Source organism: Monoraphidium neglectum, assembly GCF_000611645.1.
Source record: "Monoraphidium neglectum strain SAG 48.87 unplaced genomic scaffold scaffold00552, whole genome shotgun sequence".
In the NCBI taxonomy this organism is placed as follows: domain Eukaryota; kingdom Viridiplantae; phylum Chlorophyta; class Chlorophyceae; order Sphaeropleales; family Selenastraceae; genus Monoraphidium; species Monoraphidium neglectum.
The window spans coordinates 1-18,537 of NW_014013076.1; the positions used below are offsets into that span (position 1 = coordinate 1).

General features: G+C 63.1%; 3 protein-coding genes across 3 annotated transcripts; 1 reads left to right on the forward strand and 2 right to left on the reverse strand.

Moving 5' to 3' along the window:
* Window positions 1–91: 91 nt before the first annotated feature.
* MNEG_4103 (hypothetical protein) lies at window positions 92–3,751 on the reverse strand (the record flags this gene model as incomplete). The annotated part of the gene is made up of 10 exons (XM_014047415.1): window positions 92–260; window positions 581–662; window positions 1,054–1,117; window positions 1,380–1,443; window positions 1,697–1,845; window positions 2,095–2,152; window positions 2,320–2,375; window positions 2,726–2,843; window positions 3,179–3,258; window positions 3,659–3,751. 10 exons carry the CDS (start codon window positions 3,749–3,751, stop codon window positions 92–94), a joined length of 933 nt encoding a protein of 310 aa, XP_013902869.1.
* Window positions 3,752–5,262: 1,511 nt separating this feature from the next.
* Window positions 5,263–10,011, reverse strand: MNEG_4104 (hypothetical protein; the record flags this gene model as incomplete). Its single annotated transcript, XM_014047416.1, has 12 exons — window positions 5,263–5,389; window positions 5,806–5,928; window positions 6,121–6,179; window positions 6,540–6,611; window positions 7,125–7,272; window positions 7,660–7,895; window positions 8,091–8,154; window positions 8,305–8,518; window positions 8,789–8,937; window positions 9,240–9,394; window positions 9,660–9,711; window positions 9,875–10,011. The coding sequence occupies 12 exons, from the start codon at window positions 10,009–10,011 to the stop codon at window positions 5,263–5,265; spliced, it is 1,536 nt and encodes a 511-aa protein (XP_013902870.1).
* A 5,116-nt stretch (window positions 10,012–15,127) lies between these two features.
* MNEG_4105 (hypothetical protein) lies at window positions 15,128–16,212 on the forward strand (the record flags this gene model as incomplete). The annotated part of the gene is made up of 3 exons (XM_014047417.1): window positions 15,128–15,238; window positions 15,494–15,581; window positions 15,791–16,212. 3 exons carry the CDS (start codon window positions 15,128–15,130, stop codon window positions 16,210–16,212), a joined length of 621 nt encoding a protein of 206 aa, XP_013902871.1.
* Between the last annotated feature and the right edge of the window lie 2,325 nt (window positions 16,213–18,537).

The following is an 18,537-nucleotide window of genomic DNA, read 5'->3' on the forward strand; positions in this document are numbered from 1 at the left end:
CACACACACACGTGCGCGCTTGCCCGCACCCAATTGCCTGCCATCCCACCCGCCCGTGCGCACGCACTCCTGCGCACGCGCTCCCCCACTTTCACAACCCCATCCCATGCTCCTTCCCGTCTCTGCCCACCTTGAACCATTTTGAGTGCAGCTGGGCAAACGGCTGCGCCATGAAGCGCCCCACCTCCTGCCGCGCCATGGACTCGGGCGTTGTGCCCAGCAGCGTCGCCAGCGCTGACGTGGCGTATGTCACATGGCCCCTGTCGATGTGAGGAGCCGGATCAACGTATGGTGGTCGATGCCGATCGATTGCGTCCGCGGCAGTGGGGTTTCAAGCAGCCCTTGGCGGGGCTGGGCGCTTGCTGTTGCTCGGTGGAGTGGCCGGTTCACAGGAGTGGTCCGGGGCGCTGGTGAGGGGGGCGGCACGATGTGTGTGGGGCCTCCCCGAGCGTCCGCTGAGCCCACAGGCACGCCAAGACCGCGCGCCGCCATACGCAGAAGCAGCACTCGTGATGCGAGCACCTCTGCGCAAATCGACCTGTGGCCACCTTGTGACTCATGCTGCATCATCATGACTCACTTTTTGTCGAGGGCCATCAGGTAGTCATCCGCGTGGCCGTGCCGCCGCAGCGACGCAACGAAGAGCCGCTGGTCGTCCGTGCCTGGGGGCGGGCAGGCAGGGCGGCCGCCGGCGCGGGCAGAGGTCGGCATGCATGTAGAGGCTCCAGGCGGCGTGGCGCTCATGAAGCACGCAAAATTCGGACTTCCGCAGCACGCCTTGGTATCCCGTATTCTTGTGAATTCCGTATTCTTGTGAAGTGGCGGTCAGCTTGCTTGGGAGGCATCAACGTGCTTGCTCTGGATCAAGTGCTCCTGCAGCCACCTCCCATTCAGGGCTCGCTGCGCAGCAACCAAAGCAGCAGCCCCTGAAGCATCCAAGCCATCCACTATGTGTCGGCTGAGGCCGACGCGGATTTCTGGATGTGCAGTAAAGGATGCGGCTGCTGTGCACAACAGCCTACACCCTCGACTTTAAAACTGCAGAACCCTCACCTCCCAGGTCGATTGTGATGTCGACGCGCACCGTCCCTGCATACTTGTGGACGAGCTCCACGCCCTGCGGTGAGGTCACAGTGACATAACAGCCGTGAGCCGGCCACGGCAACAACAGTGGGTGTTGTGGCGGTGTGGAGGCACGCGGTGTCGTCTGACAAACACGCATGGCTGAAAGAGGGGCGAGCAGCGCGGAGCCTTGGCCAGGGACGCGCACCCTCGCCAGGCAGGTGCATGAACACGGCGCCCCATGCGAGGCGGCCGAGTGACACAGTTTAATGTCGCCCCGCCCGATAAACATTGCCCTGCTGACGCAATGGCCGCACCTGCAGAGCCACCTTGCCGCCATGCAGCTCCTCGGCCGTGGCCTGGGACGCCCTCAGCAGCAGGCTGCCACGCGGGTGGTTGTGAGATGGGGGTGATCAGTGGAGTCAGTGGTGCATGACCGAGGCAGAGCACGGTTTGCGGGTTGAAATAAAAGCAGGGGAACTGGAGCCTGAGGCGATTTCGGCTGATGATGGAGGTGTCTGAGTAGCTTGTCGTCGCAGGCGATCGTGGGCGTTGCGGCGCGCGCCCTTGAGAGCCACCCAGAGAGCTTTCCCGCCGGCGACTGAAGACAAATCCAAAGCGGCCGGCCGCTCACTCCTCCAGGCGCCGGGGCTCGTCCGCCAGCGACGCGAAGGGCCGCCCCTCGCAGTCCGCCTGCCCGCGGCCGAGCCAGTCCGTAAAGCGCCGGTCCACGCAGAGGGCCAGTCCGCCGCTCGTCACCCACGCGCGTACAGTGCCCGGGTCCTGGGCAGGGGGTTGTGTTGTGTTGCAATGGGCGAGTGTCTTGCCATGAGCAGACGGCCTTGAAAGGGTAGAAGGGCTGGTGAAGGGTCTTGAGGACGGTGTGCTGCGCCCTATCTCGCACTCTGCAACGCAGCAGCAAGAAAGCAGGGGGAACGTCAGGCTGGGTGCAACATTACGCGCCTGGGCGCGCCTCAGCGACCCGCCCCTCCTCTGCCCCAGAACCCCCGCTGCTACAGCCGAGCGTCAAACCTCTGCTGCAGGGGCGATGGATCCCATGAAGAGCGCATCAGCCCCGCCGCCGGACACCCTGCAGGAAATAACGGAGTGCATCACGTTCAGCCAGGCGACCGTCCCTCTTAGCGCGTCCAAAGTTATCAAACTGGTACCGCCATCCAGCAAAGCGGTGTGCAACCCTGGCGCCCGTCGACCCCTGGGGGCTGCGTGGCACCCGTCGTCCAAGGTGACACGACTCACTTGGTGACGTAGATGCTCACGGGGAACACATACCGAGCCTTGTGCAGCGCAACCACCTGTAAAAGATGAATCGCGGGCGGATGGTAGCTACGAGCTTGGAGTGTGCACATGCAGCAGGGCGCGTGCGTGAGCAGCGCGCAATGCTTGCTTTCGCCTCGGCGGCGCTGGCGGGCGGTGGTTGGTTCGGCCCTTAACGCAGACGTGAGGCGCGGTAAAGGCCCCGTGTCGATGCAGCCGCTGTGCCAGCGGCGTTGCAAGGCCGCAGCGTCGGGGATCAACACGAGTCTCCTGTCGCTAACACAGCAGACTCATCTGGCGGGTACGGATCATTGGTGGGGGGGGGGGCAAGCAGCCTTCTCCACACTCAAGGAACCCTCCCGCTCGCAATCGGCCCCCCCTGCCGGACCGGGATCTCTAGATCTGTCCCCGGGCCGTGCCCATGCCCGCTCGCCTGCCGCTGGGTGTCGAGGATCTTGGCCTTGCCGGTGGTCACGTAGTTTCGGAGGTACGAGTTGTGGCGGCCGCTGCGATGGTTGTGGTGGGGAGGCCAGGGGCCAGGGGTGAGTGCGGCAGAATCGTTGCGGGTTCTGTGAGTGTGCTTGAGCACGTGCGTCGTGGCTGCACGGGGTATGCCTACCTCGCCCACCGGGGATGGGCATGAGCAGGACGTGCCCAATCATCAGCCGGGGTGCGCGATCAGCACGGCAACTAGCGTTGGCCTTGCGACCGTGCTGCCCCAACCCCACGCGTGCAGACGAGCGGCAGCACTGCTCCTGGGCAGGCTCGTTCAGCTGCCTGGTTTGCACTCTGTTTTAGGTTATGTACCCGGGTGCCACCACCCCTCCCTGACCGGCTGCACCTGAAGGGCTGCGGCATGAGCAGGCTGATGTTCTTGCCCTCCAGCTCAGCCTTCTTGTAGCCAAACATCTTCAGGAGGTTCTGAACGTGACAAATGGAATGATGATGATGATTGAATGCTTACCGTATGGAAATACTTGGTTGTGAACAGCGAGAGGGTTGCTTCAGCGGCTGCCATTTGAGCTGTGATGCTTTGGCGACGCCCGCTGCCGGCATCGGGATGGGCAGCGGCGTGTGGCCCAATCTACCCGTGCAGTTTGACCCAACTGGCGACCGCATGGCGCCAAATGCACGTGCAATATGACCATACATACCAAGTCATGCATGCGCGTACGCACGTGCGCGCGCGCGCACACACACACACACACACACACACACACACACACACACACAGACACACATACACACACACACTCACACGCACTCGCACGCACACAGATATAAGTACACGCGCACTCTAGCCACCGCCACACAACCCCACCTTGTTGGCCATTTGAATGGTGCCACCCGCGTCAATGATGCAGACACACGCAGTGCGCTCGTCGACCTGCAGGTGCCAGCGGACGTAAGCCATGTGCCTGGCTGAGAGGTGCAGGCTTGAGTGGCGGCAGCTCTGATCTATCAACGATTTTGTAGAGCGACGGCCCTTACAAGGGGAGGGGGGGTGCGGCCGCTACTGCGCAACCCCTTCTCATGCGGCCCCTGCCTTGCCAACATTGGATTCTGTTTTTGTCCTGCAAAACACCAGATTTTGAGAAGAAGCAACGCAGGGCGCCTGGGCGGGGCGCGCCCCCGCACCAACGATGGGTCCTGTGCGCCGGCGGCAGCGCCGCCGTCGACTCCCCCGTCGAGCGCCGCCGCGCCGTCGCCGCCGCTGCCGCCGCCTCCAAGGCCGGCCACCCCTGAGGTTGCCTGCTCCTCAAGATGGTCCGCCTCGCTGCACGCATGCATTTCGTTTTCGTATGTTTTGCAGGGGTATCGAGGTGGTGTGTTTTAACTGGTGTGCTGTGTTGGGTTCAGTTGGGTTTGCTTTGTAGACGTGATATTCTAGAGTGAGAACGGGGTGGCAAAGCAGGGAGAGGGTAGCAATGAGTCTTGTTTGACAGTTTAGGTGGGGGCCTTCGTCAAGGAGGTCTTGGATTATACTTCCCTGGAGGACCGTGTCCTGGGAGGCTGCAGTGAGTGGCGCCCACGCGATGCGAGCACAACAGCCAAACAGCGCCCCCTGGTGAACCCCACAGCCCCTTCCTGTGAACAGGAGAAACACCTCGTTGGTGAAAGAGCAGCCCATGAGCCAACCCCCGCGTAGTGGAAACAACGCCTAAACGCTCTATTCATCTCGCTGGACCCCCTCAAAACACACATGCAGACACGCGCGCACATGCGCACCTGTGGTACTTTGAAGCCCCCCAGGGGTCGTGCCTCACGTCCTCCACAAACTTGGCATACGCCCTCAAGACCTAAGCGGCCGCATGGGGCGGGGGCACGCGTTGATGATGTCAGTGTGACGTCACAAAGTCGGGGCTTTCGGGTTGGCGGCGCCGCTTCTGGACTGCCAGCAGCAGGTGACTAACGGCCGCTTCCGCTGCTCTGCACAGGTGCGCCCCACTTGAACACCCTGGCCCCACAAGCGCCTCGCCCTGCACCGCCTATGAAGATTTGAGAGGCGTGACAACAAGAGAATGCCCCAGTCACAAAGAGAGCATGTCTTGCCTTGACGTTTGAGGGGTAGCGTTCCAAGAGCAGCTGGTAGTTGCGGTCGCAGCGCTGCCTGAGGCGGGAGGAGTTGGAAGAGAGAGGGTACCACAAGCGTAACAGGCGCCAGGGTTTCAGAGTTGGGGTGCAGGATTCAGGAGGAGGCAGGCTTTAGGCACCAATTCCCAGCGGCCGGCCCCGGAAGCGGCTCGGCTGCCCGCCCCACCCACTGTTTCCTGCAGCGCCCCCACTGGCGGCGCCCCTCAACGGTCAGGGATGCCCACCATCTTGTCCAAGCGAAATGCTTTTGGCAGATGCACCCACAATCCAATGAGTTGGCATTTTCTATCTGAGATTGGTTTTGAGATTGGTTGCATGTCATGAACCAGCCTACTTTGCGGCCTCGATCTTGGCCAGCCCCTTGACCATGTCGTTGAACGCCACGTCAGCGCGCAGCAGCGCGCGCCAGAAGTTGCGCGCCGAGTGGAGCGCCGACTTGTGCACGCGCAGCGCCTGCCTGTGGGGCGTTGTGTGCAGCGGGCGCGAGCAGGCGGATGTTTTCAAGACCCAAAGTAAGTCATTCATCATTGAAGTCCCACAACGTGCTCGTGGGCTGCCGTAGGTGGCTGGCACAGGGCCGATTGTGACTCCCCTCGGAGGTCGAGCCATAGCGGTTTGCGACCTGCCCAGGCGACGCAGGCGGGACAGGTGCAAAGACGCATGCGCGCCGAGCACGCATCGCCGCCTTTCGGCAACAGCAGCGAGCCAGGCGGCAAGGGCAGCCGTTGACGCCCCCAGGATTGAGGATGGGGGCCGCGCACGCCGCTCTGCAGGGATCGCCACGTCAGACCAGGCCCTGCAGACCTCGGATCACAGATCACACATCACCAAGATCACTCAGACCCGAAAATCTTGATTGCACCAGCCACTCACTTGTAGTTCCTATTGAACTCGACATAGGCCGACAGGTCCAGCGCCGACTCTGTCGCGGCGCCCTGGGTCTGCAGACGCGCCATCTGCTGCTGCTCCCGCACAAAAATGACAAAGCGCTGGGCCCTGTCGTTGGGCGGCAGGGCGCGTGAGGGTGGCCACAACAGTCGCTGCGGCCGCAAAAATGTAGTTGTTTCAGGGTGCTGCAAGCGAGAATGACCCGCAAAACAGACAAATTGTGGGACACCCGCCCGGCCGGCTTCCAACTGAGACTTCGATATTGCATCCGCGCGCAGCGGCGGCGCCCCCGCGGCTCACGTGCTGGGCTCCAGCTTTTTTGCCGCCTGCACCTGGCTGCTGCCCGCATGCGCGTTGCCCTGGGATGGACCGCCGGGTTTGGGGATCCCCACGGTTTTGCGGGTGTGTTTTCAGAGTCAGACAGGGTTGAAAGGTCATAAGCTCAGGCGAGGCGGATTGGAGGTTATTGAAAGTGGGATGCTGGCTGTGTTGCTGGCGTCGATCCAGTATCCAGGGTCGCAGCGCGCAGTCATGTTGCATTCGGCACCCTTCTGAAGAAGTGCTTCAGAGCATTTACGAGGCGCCCAGCTCTAACCTGACAAATCAGCCCAGCAACCTTGTCAACTGACTGAGTTTGAGCCCAGCAATGCTGTCGACCAGTGGCATTAGTGGCAAACAGATGGCCGCCCCTTGTGCGCCATGCTCGCGCACGCACGCACCTGGACGTCGATCATCAGCGATGCATTCGCCAGGATGAGGCCGGGGTTGCGGTCGAAGCGCATCAGGGCGGCCTACGGGACAGGCAGGGCGGGAGCCGCACGTGCAGGTGGCGGTTCTGAAGGGCGAGTACGGCTTTCATGTAACGGGGCGGGGGCGAGGGAGTGACAAGAGAGGCGAAGGTGCGGGCCCATGCAAGGAATTGGGGGGTACAGGTGGGGGTTGGCCGGCGCAGGCCTAAGGGGATGGGATTTTCAGGGGGTAGCACAGCGCCATGCGGCCTTGCACATAAGCTGTCAGCGCCATGCCACATTGTTTCTGTCAAATCAAAGTTAGCAGTCTACAATCCTGGGTCATGCGCGCTGCAGGCTCTCTGGGTGACAGCCGCACTTTCCGCAGCAGAGCCCCTGCAGACCCACACCCCAAAATTCCCCCAAACAAGCACGCGCACAACCAACACGACCCCAGCCCTAAAAACATCACACACACAGCAAACACCCACCGGCTGAGGGCGTCAACATCAACCGATACAAGCATCAACGCCCAATTCCACCACCCGCGCTTGCCTTGTATATCGTCGCGGCCACCGCCACCGCCTCCGAGTCGAACTCGTCCTCCCAATAGTCTGTCCACGTGCGCGCGGCCGCCCTGGCGGCCAGGTCGGCCTCCATGGGGCCGGCGAAGCGCACAAGGTCCTTCAGGGCGGGGCCTTCCAGCTGGCTGGGGTCGGCAGTCCTGCAGGCACCCAGGGCGGGGCGGAGCAAAGCGCCGGGGGGGGGGGGGGGGGGGGAGGGGGGCGACGCGGTTCGGAAAGGGAGGCCGGGTGGAGAAGGGGGAGTGAGCGTCTTGAGGGTCGAGCGTTGTGTGTGGAATGCCGGCAGGAGGCGCCCGATTACTTGCACGTCCTCGCAGCTCGATATCCCATTCTTCTCACACACACCTGACCCTGTTTCGGTCGTACATGCACAAAGTGCACACATGGAAGTGCGCGGGCAAGTAAAGCCCGCCGCATCCACCACGCCCGACGCCATTGACCTTGTCGACCATCCCCCCCCCCCGCGCCGCAAAAAAGGACATGGAGATGTCACAAAAGTCCATCCCCTGCAATCCAAAACCACAAACCTGAAGGCCCAAAGCGCCCGCTGCGTGCCCCACCGCCACCGCCACCAGGACGCCACCCCCGCCACCACCGCCGCCGCCGGCGCGGCCCCGAGCGCCGCGACCGTCATCTGCCACGCGCGCGCGTGGTCGGCGCGGGAGGGTGGCCAGAGCAGGAGGACCGAGACGCAGGAGATGAGGGCCGGCGCCGCAAACAGGGCGGCGCGGAGGTGGTTCATCCAGGGGAAGTGGTAGGGCTCCTGGATTTCAGGGGATTGTCAGGCAGGTCAGCGTGTGCGGTTGCAATACGTGGACTGGGGCGCAGGGGCGCAAGGGGCGCAAGCGATGTGAGAGCAACCTAAGCTGCACGCAACCGTTCTGTGTCCTTGCAAATCGAGGGCCAGCGCGTGCTGCGTTGCCGACTACTATGTCGCCCATTACAGGGCTGCACCCACCCATCTGATGTAGATGTATGTGAGCCACACGGCCGCCACTGCCACCGCAATCGGCTGTACCTGCCTGCATGCGCGTGTGTGCGTGCGCGCGTGTCTGCGTGTGCGCGCGCGCACAAGCGTGCATGCATGTGTGCGTGAGTGTGTGTGGTCTCTTCCTATCCTTCCCTCACACACACTGGCACAAAAAAGGAGCCAACCAACAATCTCCCCTCACTTCTGGCCCGTCAGCAGGTTGGCCGCCAGCACGATGACAGTCTTGAACAGCCACGCCTTGACCTCCACGCCCGCGTGGCCGGCCGCCATGGGGTGGTGGCTGCCGAGGTTGCAGGACGCCTCGGAAAGCGCGAAGAGCAGGGCGACCAGGGCCACGAGGAGCGTCATCACCGCGGACACCCCGAGGTGGATCAGGTGGGGGGCGTGCTTGCAGGCTGGCGCAGGTGGCGGGGGGGGGGGACGAGGGGTGGGGGACGGCCGAGCATGAGGGCCGGCGGCGGGGGTCCCGTGAGTCCCGAGTGAGTGGGGTGATCCACCATGCGTGTTCATGCGACATTGCCACTGAGCCTTAAAAGTCTTCCAAGATCCCTCCACTCAACAATACACATGCTAATGAGCCTGCGCAGTCACCCTCCATGCCCTTCGCCCGAGACGCACACGCCGCCCAATCCTGCGACACGGCCACCACCCCCTGAGCCGCTCACATACGCCGGCAAAGTCCGCGCTCGTCATCTTCACAGCCGAGCTGGTCGCCAGGTACTGGCAGTCGAGGGGCGTCGCCAGGATGTTGAGGACTCCGAGGTAGCAGGCGCCGTAGAACAGCCCGCACACCGCGCGCAGCAGGCGCGTCGGCCTGCAGGGCCGGGGCGTGCGCGGCGCAGCGGGGCGCGGGGGGCGGCGGGGGTTGGGTGGCGAGGGTGGCGGCCGCCGTGCTGGGGAGGTGAGGATTAGGGTTAGGATTGTCGCAGCATCCCGCAAAAGCCCGCTTCTGGAACTATCCAGGCTTATGGGTGAGGTCGGAAGTTGGTGGGCTAGTGGCACATGCGATTGGGGGCGATTCGCGGTCGCTTGTGCCAGTCATATGGGTGACCAGCTGAGCCGATGGCGGAGCCAAGAGATGCGACCGACAGATCAACGCAAGCCGCACCGCCGCACCATTTGTTGGGGAATATGCCATTCCTGGCGAATGAGAACGCCACGAAGCCGCACGCCAGCATTGTCGCGCCCGCCAGGCCCACGATCACGTAGAACAGACACAGGAACGGCTTGTACCCCTGAGGTGCCCAGCCATCCGGGGAGGGCGGGGGCGTCTGTGACAAGTGGATGCAGGCATGCTGAATGCAGCAGCAGCCGGCAGCCGGCTGCGGCGAGCGACTGTGTGTGCCCCGGGCCTGTGTGTTCAGACAATCAGACTGACCCTGATCAGCACGCCGCAAAGAACAGCGCCTGCAGCGCGCCTTGGCGCCCGCCTGCCGCTCCAAATGTGCAGCGCGCCCCTCTCGCCGCTCGCTGCGCAACCGCCCTGGCGCCCGCCGCACCGAGCGCCTCCGCCCTCCCCTCACTCCTCGCCCTCACCAGGGGCGCCACCAGGGGCTTCACCAGTGGCGCCGCCAGCGCGTCCCACCACCTGAGTCCAGCGAATAGCCCCGAGAGGGCATGAAGTACAGCCGTCAACCCTACCCCATGATGATGCCCGCGGCTGCAGCCAGTAGTGGCCCCAACCCTCGCGCCAGAGCCCGCAGCTTAGAGCCAAGAGGGGAAAACCTCACACGCGCGCGCCAGCCGCTCACTGCTGCTTGTAGTCGAGGGCCCAGCCAAACGTGGGCCCAAGCACCAGTGCCAGCAGCTGCAGGTGGTCGAGGGCCAGCCGTATGGCCACCCATCTCTTATTGAAGTCCCAGCGCTCCTTGGACAGCGTCCAAAGCATGCCAAAGGCCTGCGCATGTGTCCGAGATTGCGCATGGGGCGCGCATGCGGTCTGATGTGGCACGCATGCGTCTGTGCATTAGTGCATGCGCATTGTAAGTGCGTGCGGGGCTTGCACATGAGACCCCGATGCAGCTGCGGAGCGGGAGGCATTGGGTGATGCATCAGCACCGGCGGCCCGCGGTCTGCATTGAAAGGGCACTTTATGCCCCTTGAGCCCGCGCTCGCGCGGTTGGCCAATTGCATAGACGGCTGGCCAGCAGCTGCTGTGCCGCAGGGCGGCTGGCTTTGCCGTGCTCATGCCTACACGGCCAAGCGCAGGGCCATGGGTCCTGCACTGCGCCCAGCAGCTACCCCAAACCCCTACTGCAGCACCCACCCCGCCAACACCCCATGCGCAACTCATGCGCTTCGATGCCCACCGCCCAGAACACCTGCCGCTGCCGCCGCCTCCTTGTCGTCCGCTGTGCCTGAGTACAGCCAACACCTGCACCAATGACCAACTCACTGCGTTCCAAATCGTCTGGGTGTAGCCAAGCGCGTCTCCTTCATCTCCCAGCCCATCGCGCCCGCCGCCGCCGACGCTGTGTGCGGCAATCAAGGACGCGCCGCATCATAGCAGGCGGAGCGCGGTTTGCATGCCTTGATTGTGCCAGCATCACCATCACCATCCCGCCGCAGCGGTGCACCCACGCAGCGCTGTTACCGCTGCCTTGTGCAAGTGACGCATGCGCATCCCCCTGAACGCGTATTGCCAACGATAATCTAATAATTGGTCCTACCTGACTGCAGCGGATGTCCCTGACGCAATAGACGATCCACCAGCGGAGGACTGGGACGCGGTGCGCGCCAAGCTCATGCTCATGTTGGCCGCCTGTCCGCCTCCCAAGGCGGCTCAATTTCCAAAAATCCGCTCAGATATCCATATCTAAGCGGCGCTTGTCGAGATCAGGGTCTCGCAAATAACAAGCTAGTCCAGATCTGGCAAGACTGTCAGACTAGTCATAGTTATGATTCGGGTTTCATGGATACGCGTTTCCAAGAACGATCCAGTCAATTTTCAAACATGTGTCAAGATCGTGGGCCGTGGAGGCACCCGCGTCGTCAAGGCTGGGAGCGAACTTTGACCGCAGTGCATGTGCGCATGCAACTGCTGCATCAAAGAGGACACTGAAGAGTACACCGCTGCCGGCACCACTGTGGCATTGCCAATGGCACTTGGAGACATACACAGCAGTAAATCACAATGTACGATGAGGGCAGGTTGCTATTTGCGATGGTGTTGCAGAGCAGCATCACCCAGCCAATAGTCCGATACCGCTGCAAACTGCAAGCAAGGGTCGATCGAGGCAAACGTGGAACTCTGTACAGGTGACGTATCGGCTCTCGTCGAGTTCACCTTCCATCAGTGAAATTGAAATGTCAGATAGCGGCTGAAGTTTGTTGAAGTTTCCGGCGAGGGTGGCAATCGAAGCCTTTTGGCTACAAAATACAAATTGTTACAGCAAGTTTGCCACGCAGTCTATAAATGTATGTATGAGAGACATTCAACCCAAGGATGGATGGATATTGGTGCGGTTGCGCTGCATGATTTGAAGTTGAATTGCGCCACAGTGCTGCACGGCACATGCATTGCGTGCCGCACGCGCACGGCTGGCATGACTGTCACCTGCGATGCTTCGGGGACGCACTCGAATGCTGTGCATTACTTTTCATTGTTGGGTGGACGTTGGCGGCGTCCTCACAGCCATCTGAATTTTCATGCAGGGCCAGGCCTTCAGGAGTCAGTGGCTCGCCAGCTGCGGTGTCATCGTTACGCGCCGACAAGTATGTGAGCAACCTTGCAGCTCGAGACCTCTAACAATCTACCTGTTACTGTGCCAAACGCTGTGTGCGCCATGTTGTGGTGTGCGATGTGTACCGTATGCAAAACTATACATAAGATTAGTAATGATGGACCACTGGGATGCCATCACTCTGGCAACCTCGCTGCGCCATTCTACTTCCGCACATGATCGACAGTGCGTCTTGGTCTGGTTACTGCGCACAATCGTGGAGTTGTGCGTGGTTATTGAGCCGGTGTGATCTCGGGACGAGTGGCCCGAGGCTGCGAGGCATGGTGGACCCGCCTCCGTGGCCTGTCGTGACAGGAACACCTGGTGGGTCTTACTGCGCACATGTGCTTAGTGTGGTTTGAACTGCGGCTGCTTTCAAACCCCTGCGCCCCCAGCGCTCTGCTGCTGATGTCCGATCTCAGAAGATTGTGTGTGCTCACGTCCATGCCGCTCTTTTCACTCCCCAGCTGTCCACGCGGCCTGCGCCATCCACCTGGGAGACGTGTGGTGCACTGGCATCATCTGTGCTTACAACGCCTTTTCTAGAAGAGTCACAGGTGATCAGGGAGGCCGACGGCTTCGCACGCTTGGCGCACGCCCAGCGCCTCGACCAAGGCACGGCCCCCCGCGCGCGCCCTGACCGAGGCGCGCCACACCCCTCCAGGCAGCAGAGGCAGCGGCATTGAATGCATCAAGGCGTGTGTAGCTGAAGCTTGGGTCCGTGGCTGTGGCGTTGTCCTCATGTCCTTGACCCGTGTGCATCATATGTATAAATGTAACGGCGCCCTCGTCGAGCTGCAGTGCTACATGACGATGGGGAGGCTGACCAATTCGGATGGAATGACTCATGCCGCCTGATTGTGGCTGGCGGGGACAGCAGCAGGGGAGGTGGAAGCAGAGGCGACAGACCCTGGCCTCCCCGACAGCCAGGTGAGACCACCCCTTGTATCAAGAGCCCCTGATCCACGACACGTCTTGCTTAGTTGCAGGACAGAGTGTGGACGGGCATGCCAGCATACGCGTGTGCTCTGGGCCAGCCACTGGAAGGCCGCCATGGCGCGAGAGGTTGCAAGATTTTGACGCCTCGCTCACCGCACATCGTTCATTGAGATACTGCGGTCGCCACAGAAGCTTCCACCACCATCGCTGCCCTAACAGATGTGCCAGAAGCTGCGCAGGAGCAGCGCGGCCGTGACGGCCCGCCGCGCGGCACCGCTTCTGTAGCGCCAGGGAGAAAGCGAGGACGGCCCTCGCCCTCGCCGCCGCCGCCTTGCGCTGCCCCTATGAGCGAGTATGACAAGTACCCTCCAGCGCCGTCCAAGCAGCAGCAGCAGCAGCAGCAGCAGCAGCAGCAGCAGCAGCAGCAGCAGCAGCAGCAGCAGCAGCAGCAGCAGCAGCAGCAGCAGCAGCAGCAGCAGCTGTGGCAGCGATATGGAGCGCCACAGCTGTGTCCAACGCGGGCAACCCAGGCCGAGGAGGCTGGCCCCCAGGCCAAGTACCATCAGAGCGCCCGTGGTGTTGCCACAGGCAGACGCTGGTAGGATGCCTAGATACCTTCAGATGACCGGCATGAACAAATAGCTAGGACACCTGACTCACGCATGCACAAAATACGCATTCCAAGCATTGGCCAGAAGCCTTTCAAATTAATAAACATGTAACGGCTCACGTCGCTGGCTTGCCTGCTTTTTTGCGACGGCCGCTTGATGCGCCGGGCGGGGTGCTACGTGAATTCGTACCCGGTGCGCTGTCCCACAGCTGAACGTTTAGCTGCTGTCCCCATCCCACCCCCATGTGTGCAGGCACTGCGTGGAGTGCAGGGAGTCTTTCGACTGCTCCACCATGATGAGGGTGGAGGGGTGGGGGTGGGTCTGCGCAGGCTGCCAGGTGTTGCAGCTGCGAGAACTGGAGTCTGCCCAGGTGAGCTGCAGGCGCAGCCCAATATGTTTGCCTCAGCATCACCGTGCCAAATAGCACGCATCAACTAGCTGCTTTGGTGAGGCCGGTCCGCCCTTTCAATCACTTCTTAACAGCTTGTGTGGCAGGACGGGACCCCACATCGCACGCGTGCACAGCACTGCCCGCTGACTGCACACGTCCTCCTCGCCCCACGACGCCCGGCGTCTGCGCAGCAGGCGCGCAGTGAAGGCCGGTGTGAGAAGCGCCCACGGAGTTCTGTTTCGCCTCTGCCACAGGACAAGGCCAGTGGCGCCAACGCGGTGGACGCACACAATCGGCGGCAGCAGCCCCCCATCCGTGCGGGCAGGGCACCCGCGGGGGGAACGCCGCCGCCACGGTTTGGCGCCGGCGCAGCCGGCGCCGATTTTGGGGGAGAGCCCATCGAGCAGCAGCGGCCCTGCGCCCCTGCCGCGACTGCGGCGGCGGCGCCGCCGTGCAGCGACGGCGCTGCTGGGGCCAGCCTGGGGAAGTCGCCCATAAAGGAGGAGCCACCGTGCTCTCCGGCAGCCATGGAACCGCCAGCACTGCAACAACCGCCGCCGCCGCCGCAGCAGCAGCAGCAGCAGAACCAGCAGCAGCAGCAGCAGAACCAGCAGCAGCAGCAGCAGAACCAGCAGCAGCAGCAGCAAACTACAACGGCATTGCAGGAGAGTGCGTGCAACGCGCAGGGCGCTGGTCATGGTCCCAGCGCAGAGCCCACAAGGCAGAGCATCCCGCCCGGCCCCCCACGGCTACGAGGGAGTTCAGGGCCTTCAGCTGCCGCCGTGGGCCGTTATTCAAGGCCCACTGCTTCCTCTGGAGGCGCCGCGGCTCGGATTCCCTGCGGCTCTGGCGCAGCAGGCAACCTGTGGCCTACGGTGAGGCGTCATTCGAAGCCGGGAAGCGCTTGCTTCGGGCTGGGCTGCGCTCACTTGCGCCTGCGCAGTCTTCAGCCTGCGCCCTGCCACCCGAATGACCGTTGTGCCGATGCAGGCCGTGCACCCGCCAGAATTTCGACACGGGTTTCAGACACCTGTGTCTGATACGCCAGACAGCTCCTGCCAAATCCTTTGCAAGCAACCCGTCTGTTGCTGCAGCAAGCCGTCTGTCGCTGCCCTCCTGCCCCATCAGGACCAGGCTATCTTCCCACGCGCTGGCCCCGCCGGCGTGTCTGTCCCCGTGGGCCTGCTGGCCGCCTGCTTTCCCGGCCGTGCTCTGCCGCTCAAGGTCAGCCTGCTGCTCAGGGTCAACGGGCGGGCCTATGGCGGGCGCTTTAGCAGCGAAGTGCGCAAGGCGCGCATCGTGGGCGACGCGCACGGGAACAACCGTATCAAGTTCAGAGTCATGGAGGACAGCTCAGCGGAAGCTATCCAGAAGCTAGAGCGCAGCAAGTTGGCCTGCACGCTGACGGGCTTCCGCCGCTGCGAGGGGTCAGCGGCGCTGGACCTGATTCTGGTGAGGCAGTCTATGGTGACACGAAGCAGCAAGCATGGTGGCGCACGAGCGGCGCCCGCCCAGCGGCAACGCGATTGTGCGGGGGTGGCGGGGCCTGCTTATCAGCCCGCGGGCGTGGGACAAGTGGTGCAGCAAGAGCAGCAACAGGAGGGGGAGCTCAACGTGGAGCCGCTGTCAGGGCGTGGGGTCGAGCACAGGCAGGAACCAGACCCAGATTTAGTGCAGCAGCACCATCAGCAGCCGTCCCCACGTCAGCGGCAGCAGCAGCAGCAGCAGCAGCAGCAGCAGCAGCAGCAGCAGCAGCAGCAGCAGCCCATGGCTTCAAAGGACGAGGCGGCCACTGGTGGGGCGCCGGGGCTGGCCGCCACCAGCCGCGCAGCCAGCCAGGACAGCACGTACATAGAGCTGCACCAAAGGGCGCCGCTTGCGGCAAGCAGCGTCAGGGCGGCCAGGGCGGAGAGCATGCGCCTGCCCGCGATGCCATGCCGACCCCTGCGCGGCAGCCTCCAGCGCCCCCCGCCTCGCCACGCCCTGTGGCCGACCCCACTGCAGGCCCCAGCAGCCACCCACCAGAGGCTGCAGCGGCCGGCGCCACCCCTGGTGCTCACGTGCCCAGCTGCGGTGATGCGGCCCAGTCGGTGCCATTCGCCGCCCAGTCCGCGGCGCTCACCGCGCTGCAGCTGCGCGAGATTCTTCGGTTTGACGCGGAGGATGGGGCGGCTGCGGCAAAGGCGACGAATGCCGCCGCAGCAGTGTTTGATGAGGTCGAGAGGGCGGCCGACGCGCTGGGGCTGCCAGAGGCGCAGCTGGATGCTGTGCTCTTGGCAGTGGACGCGGCGACGGCGGCTCCCCTGGGCTGCCACCGCTTTGTGGTGTCCGACTACCGGCGGCTGCGGCGCGCGTGTGGCAAGGGGGAGGTGGGGCTGGTGAGGGCCTGGATGGAGCGGATGGCGGCGAGGGCCGGCAGTGGTTGACAGAGCGCTGGGCACATTGCTGGTCCGCTTGTTGGGGGGAGCAGGAGCAGCAGGGGAGCAGCAGCAGTAGTAGACAGCAGCAATATAGGCAGCTGCACCAGCAACAGCCACAGTCTCAGCAGGAGCAGCTTCATGAGGAGCAGCATTGGTTTTGATGCAGCAATCATCCACGGGTGAACGCTTCGGAGAGCGTCTCTGTAAGCAGGCGTGGAGAAAGGCCCCAACAAAGCAGTGCATGTGTCTGCGGCGCAACCAAACATGGCACCAGAGTGCAGGCAGCACATGGGCAGACAGGGGTACGAAGCATGGTTGAGCGCGTAGGTCTGCGTGCTCGGGGAAGTCAACCAGCGCGTGCCACCCCCAGTGGGTGCTGTCTTGTCAACAGATACATGCGGCGTTGCAGTGGGCCCGATGATAATTGGGTCGATCACTGCAGTGCAGGGTGGGCAAAGTAGAAGAGGGTCCGCTCTTATGAGCGCGGGGCCGATGGCAGTGATGCTATGGCATGAGTAACCTATCTATGTGTCTATCTATCTATCTAAGAGGGGCCAAGCGGCAGCACAGGTGCATGAGTGCGCGCGCGGAAGCGCGAGGTGCGGCAGAGCAACGGGGCATGAGCTCAGTACAGCATCAGCAACGGCATGAGCGCTCGGCAGCAGCCGCGTTATCGCGATGGAGGACGATGTTGACGCCCCTGTGCCGCGCGTGGGCCGAGCCGACTGCTCTGGTGGCCGCCGGCAGCGGCCACCAACAGGGACAGCAGGCTGGAACAGGTGCACAACCTGCCGGAGGTGCGACAGGCCAATGGTTGGGGGAGGGCGTGAGGCTGTGGGGGGTGCACGGCGCCTTTCGCAGCTGGCGCTCGCGAGCGCATGCGTGCATGTGTGTGTGTGGGTGGGGGGGGGGGGGCGAGCGTGCGTGGCGCGCGCGCGCGCGCTCGCTCGTGCGTGCGTGCACGCCTGCGCATCAATGGGGCACAACAACGCCCTGACAACATTCAGGCTGTCTGACACGTTTTAAGCGTGATGGCAAGACACCACCACCACACCGGCCAATCGCAGTAAAGTGTGCACAGCAGGCACAGCATGCATTGCAGGCCATGCAAAGGGGCAGCATGCTTTGAACACCGGAGCATAGCTGTGCTGAAATAGGCTGCAAAACCGATTTCAGTGCGAGAGAAAACTCGTTGATGCTTCTATATGATGCGGTTGCCGGCTGGTTACTACCGTATGGCAGGGTTGTTTATGATAGACTCTGCGAGCTGGCTCGCATGATCTCTTACGCTTGATTCCACGAAGCACCGTCTCTTGACACGTGTACTTGACATGTTATGCAGATCGTCGTGCCACCCACCGTATCACATTGTTTATACTATTATAGCTACAAGCCGAACTGCGGCTTAGGTCTACACAAATGCGTGACATCAAGCGTAGCAACAGCGAGATGAGCAGCGGAGCTCATGGGAAGCGGCAACGGCGGTCTCCCTCCCCGACGGGCGAGGGCGGCGCCAGCACTGATGCTGCCCTGCCGTCTCAAACTGACCAGCAGCAGCGTCCCTGCGCCCCTACGTATTCAACAGCACCGCAGCCGCAAGCAATGGCGCCACAGCCAGCCAAGGCGCACACACGACAGGGAGTGGGGGGCGACAGCCCAAAGGCATTTGGCGGCAGCTTACCTGACGTGCTTGGCGCTGGTGGTGGCGCTGGTGGCGACGCTGGTGGCGGTGCCGGTGGCATTGGCCGTTGCACGGCCAGGCATGGCGCGCCTGTCGGGACCCTCATCAGAGTGGTGGGCGCGGAACCCACAGCGTGATCACAAGATCACAGGCTGCTTGCACGTTGCGTGTTCGCAGCGGCAGAGCGTTGCAAGCAGCAGTGCGGACACCTCAACCTCTCCAGGTCACCTCCCCCCACCCCTGGAACCCTGTGTTTCCCCACCGCGCCCCTTTAGCCCGTCCAACCGCTCGCCTCCTCTCCCCTTGTGTGGGCCGCAGAGCCAAACCCTCAGCAGCCACAACCACCAGCTCCAGGCTCTTGGGGTGCCGGTCGCCTTGGTCCCGACGTGGTTTCCTGGTGTGAAGCTGCCGCTTGATATCAGCTTGCAGCTGGTGCTGGACGGACAGCCCCAGGGGCAGCGCTGCCAGAGTCGCATCACCGCGGGAGGCAGCATATACCGGGGCCTGCAGCGGTTCAAGCACCTCTCCGGCTGCCGCGCGACGGGGTTTCGGCGTGCAGCGGGCCCCGCGGCGGTCGACATCCTCTTGGAGCGGCCACAGGGCGACGGGGAGGAGGACAGCGGCGGGGACAGCGGGGATGGGGATGAGAG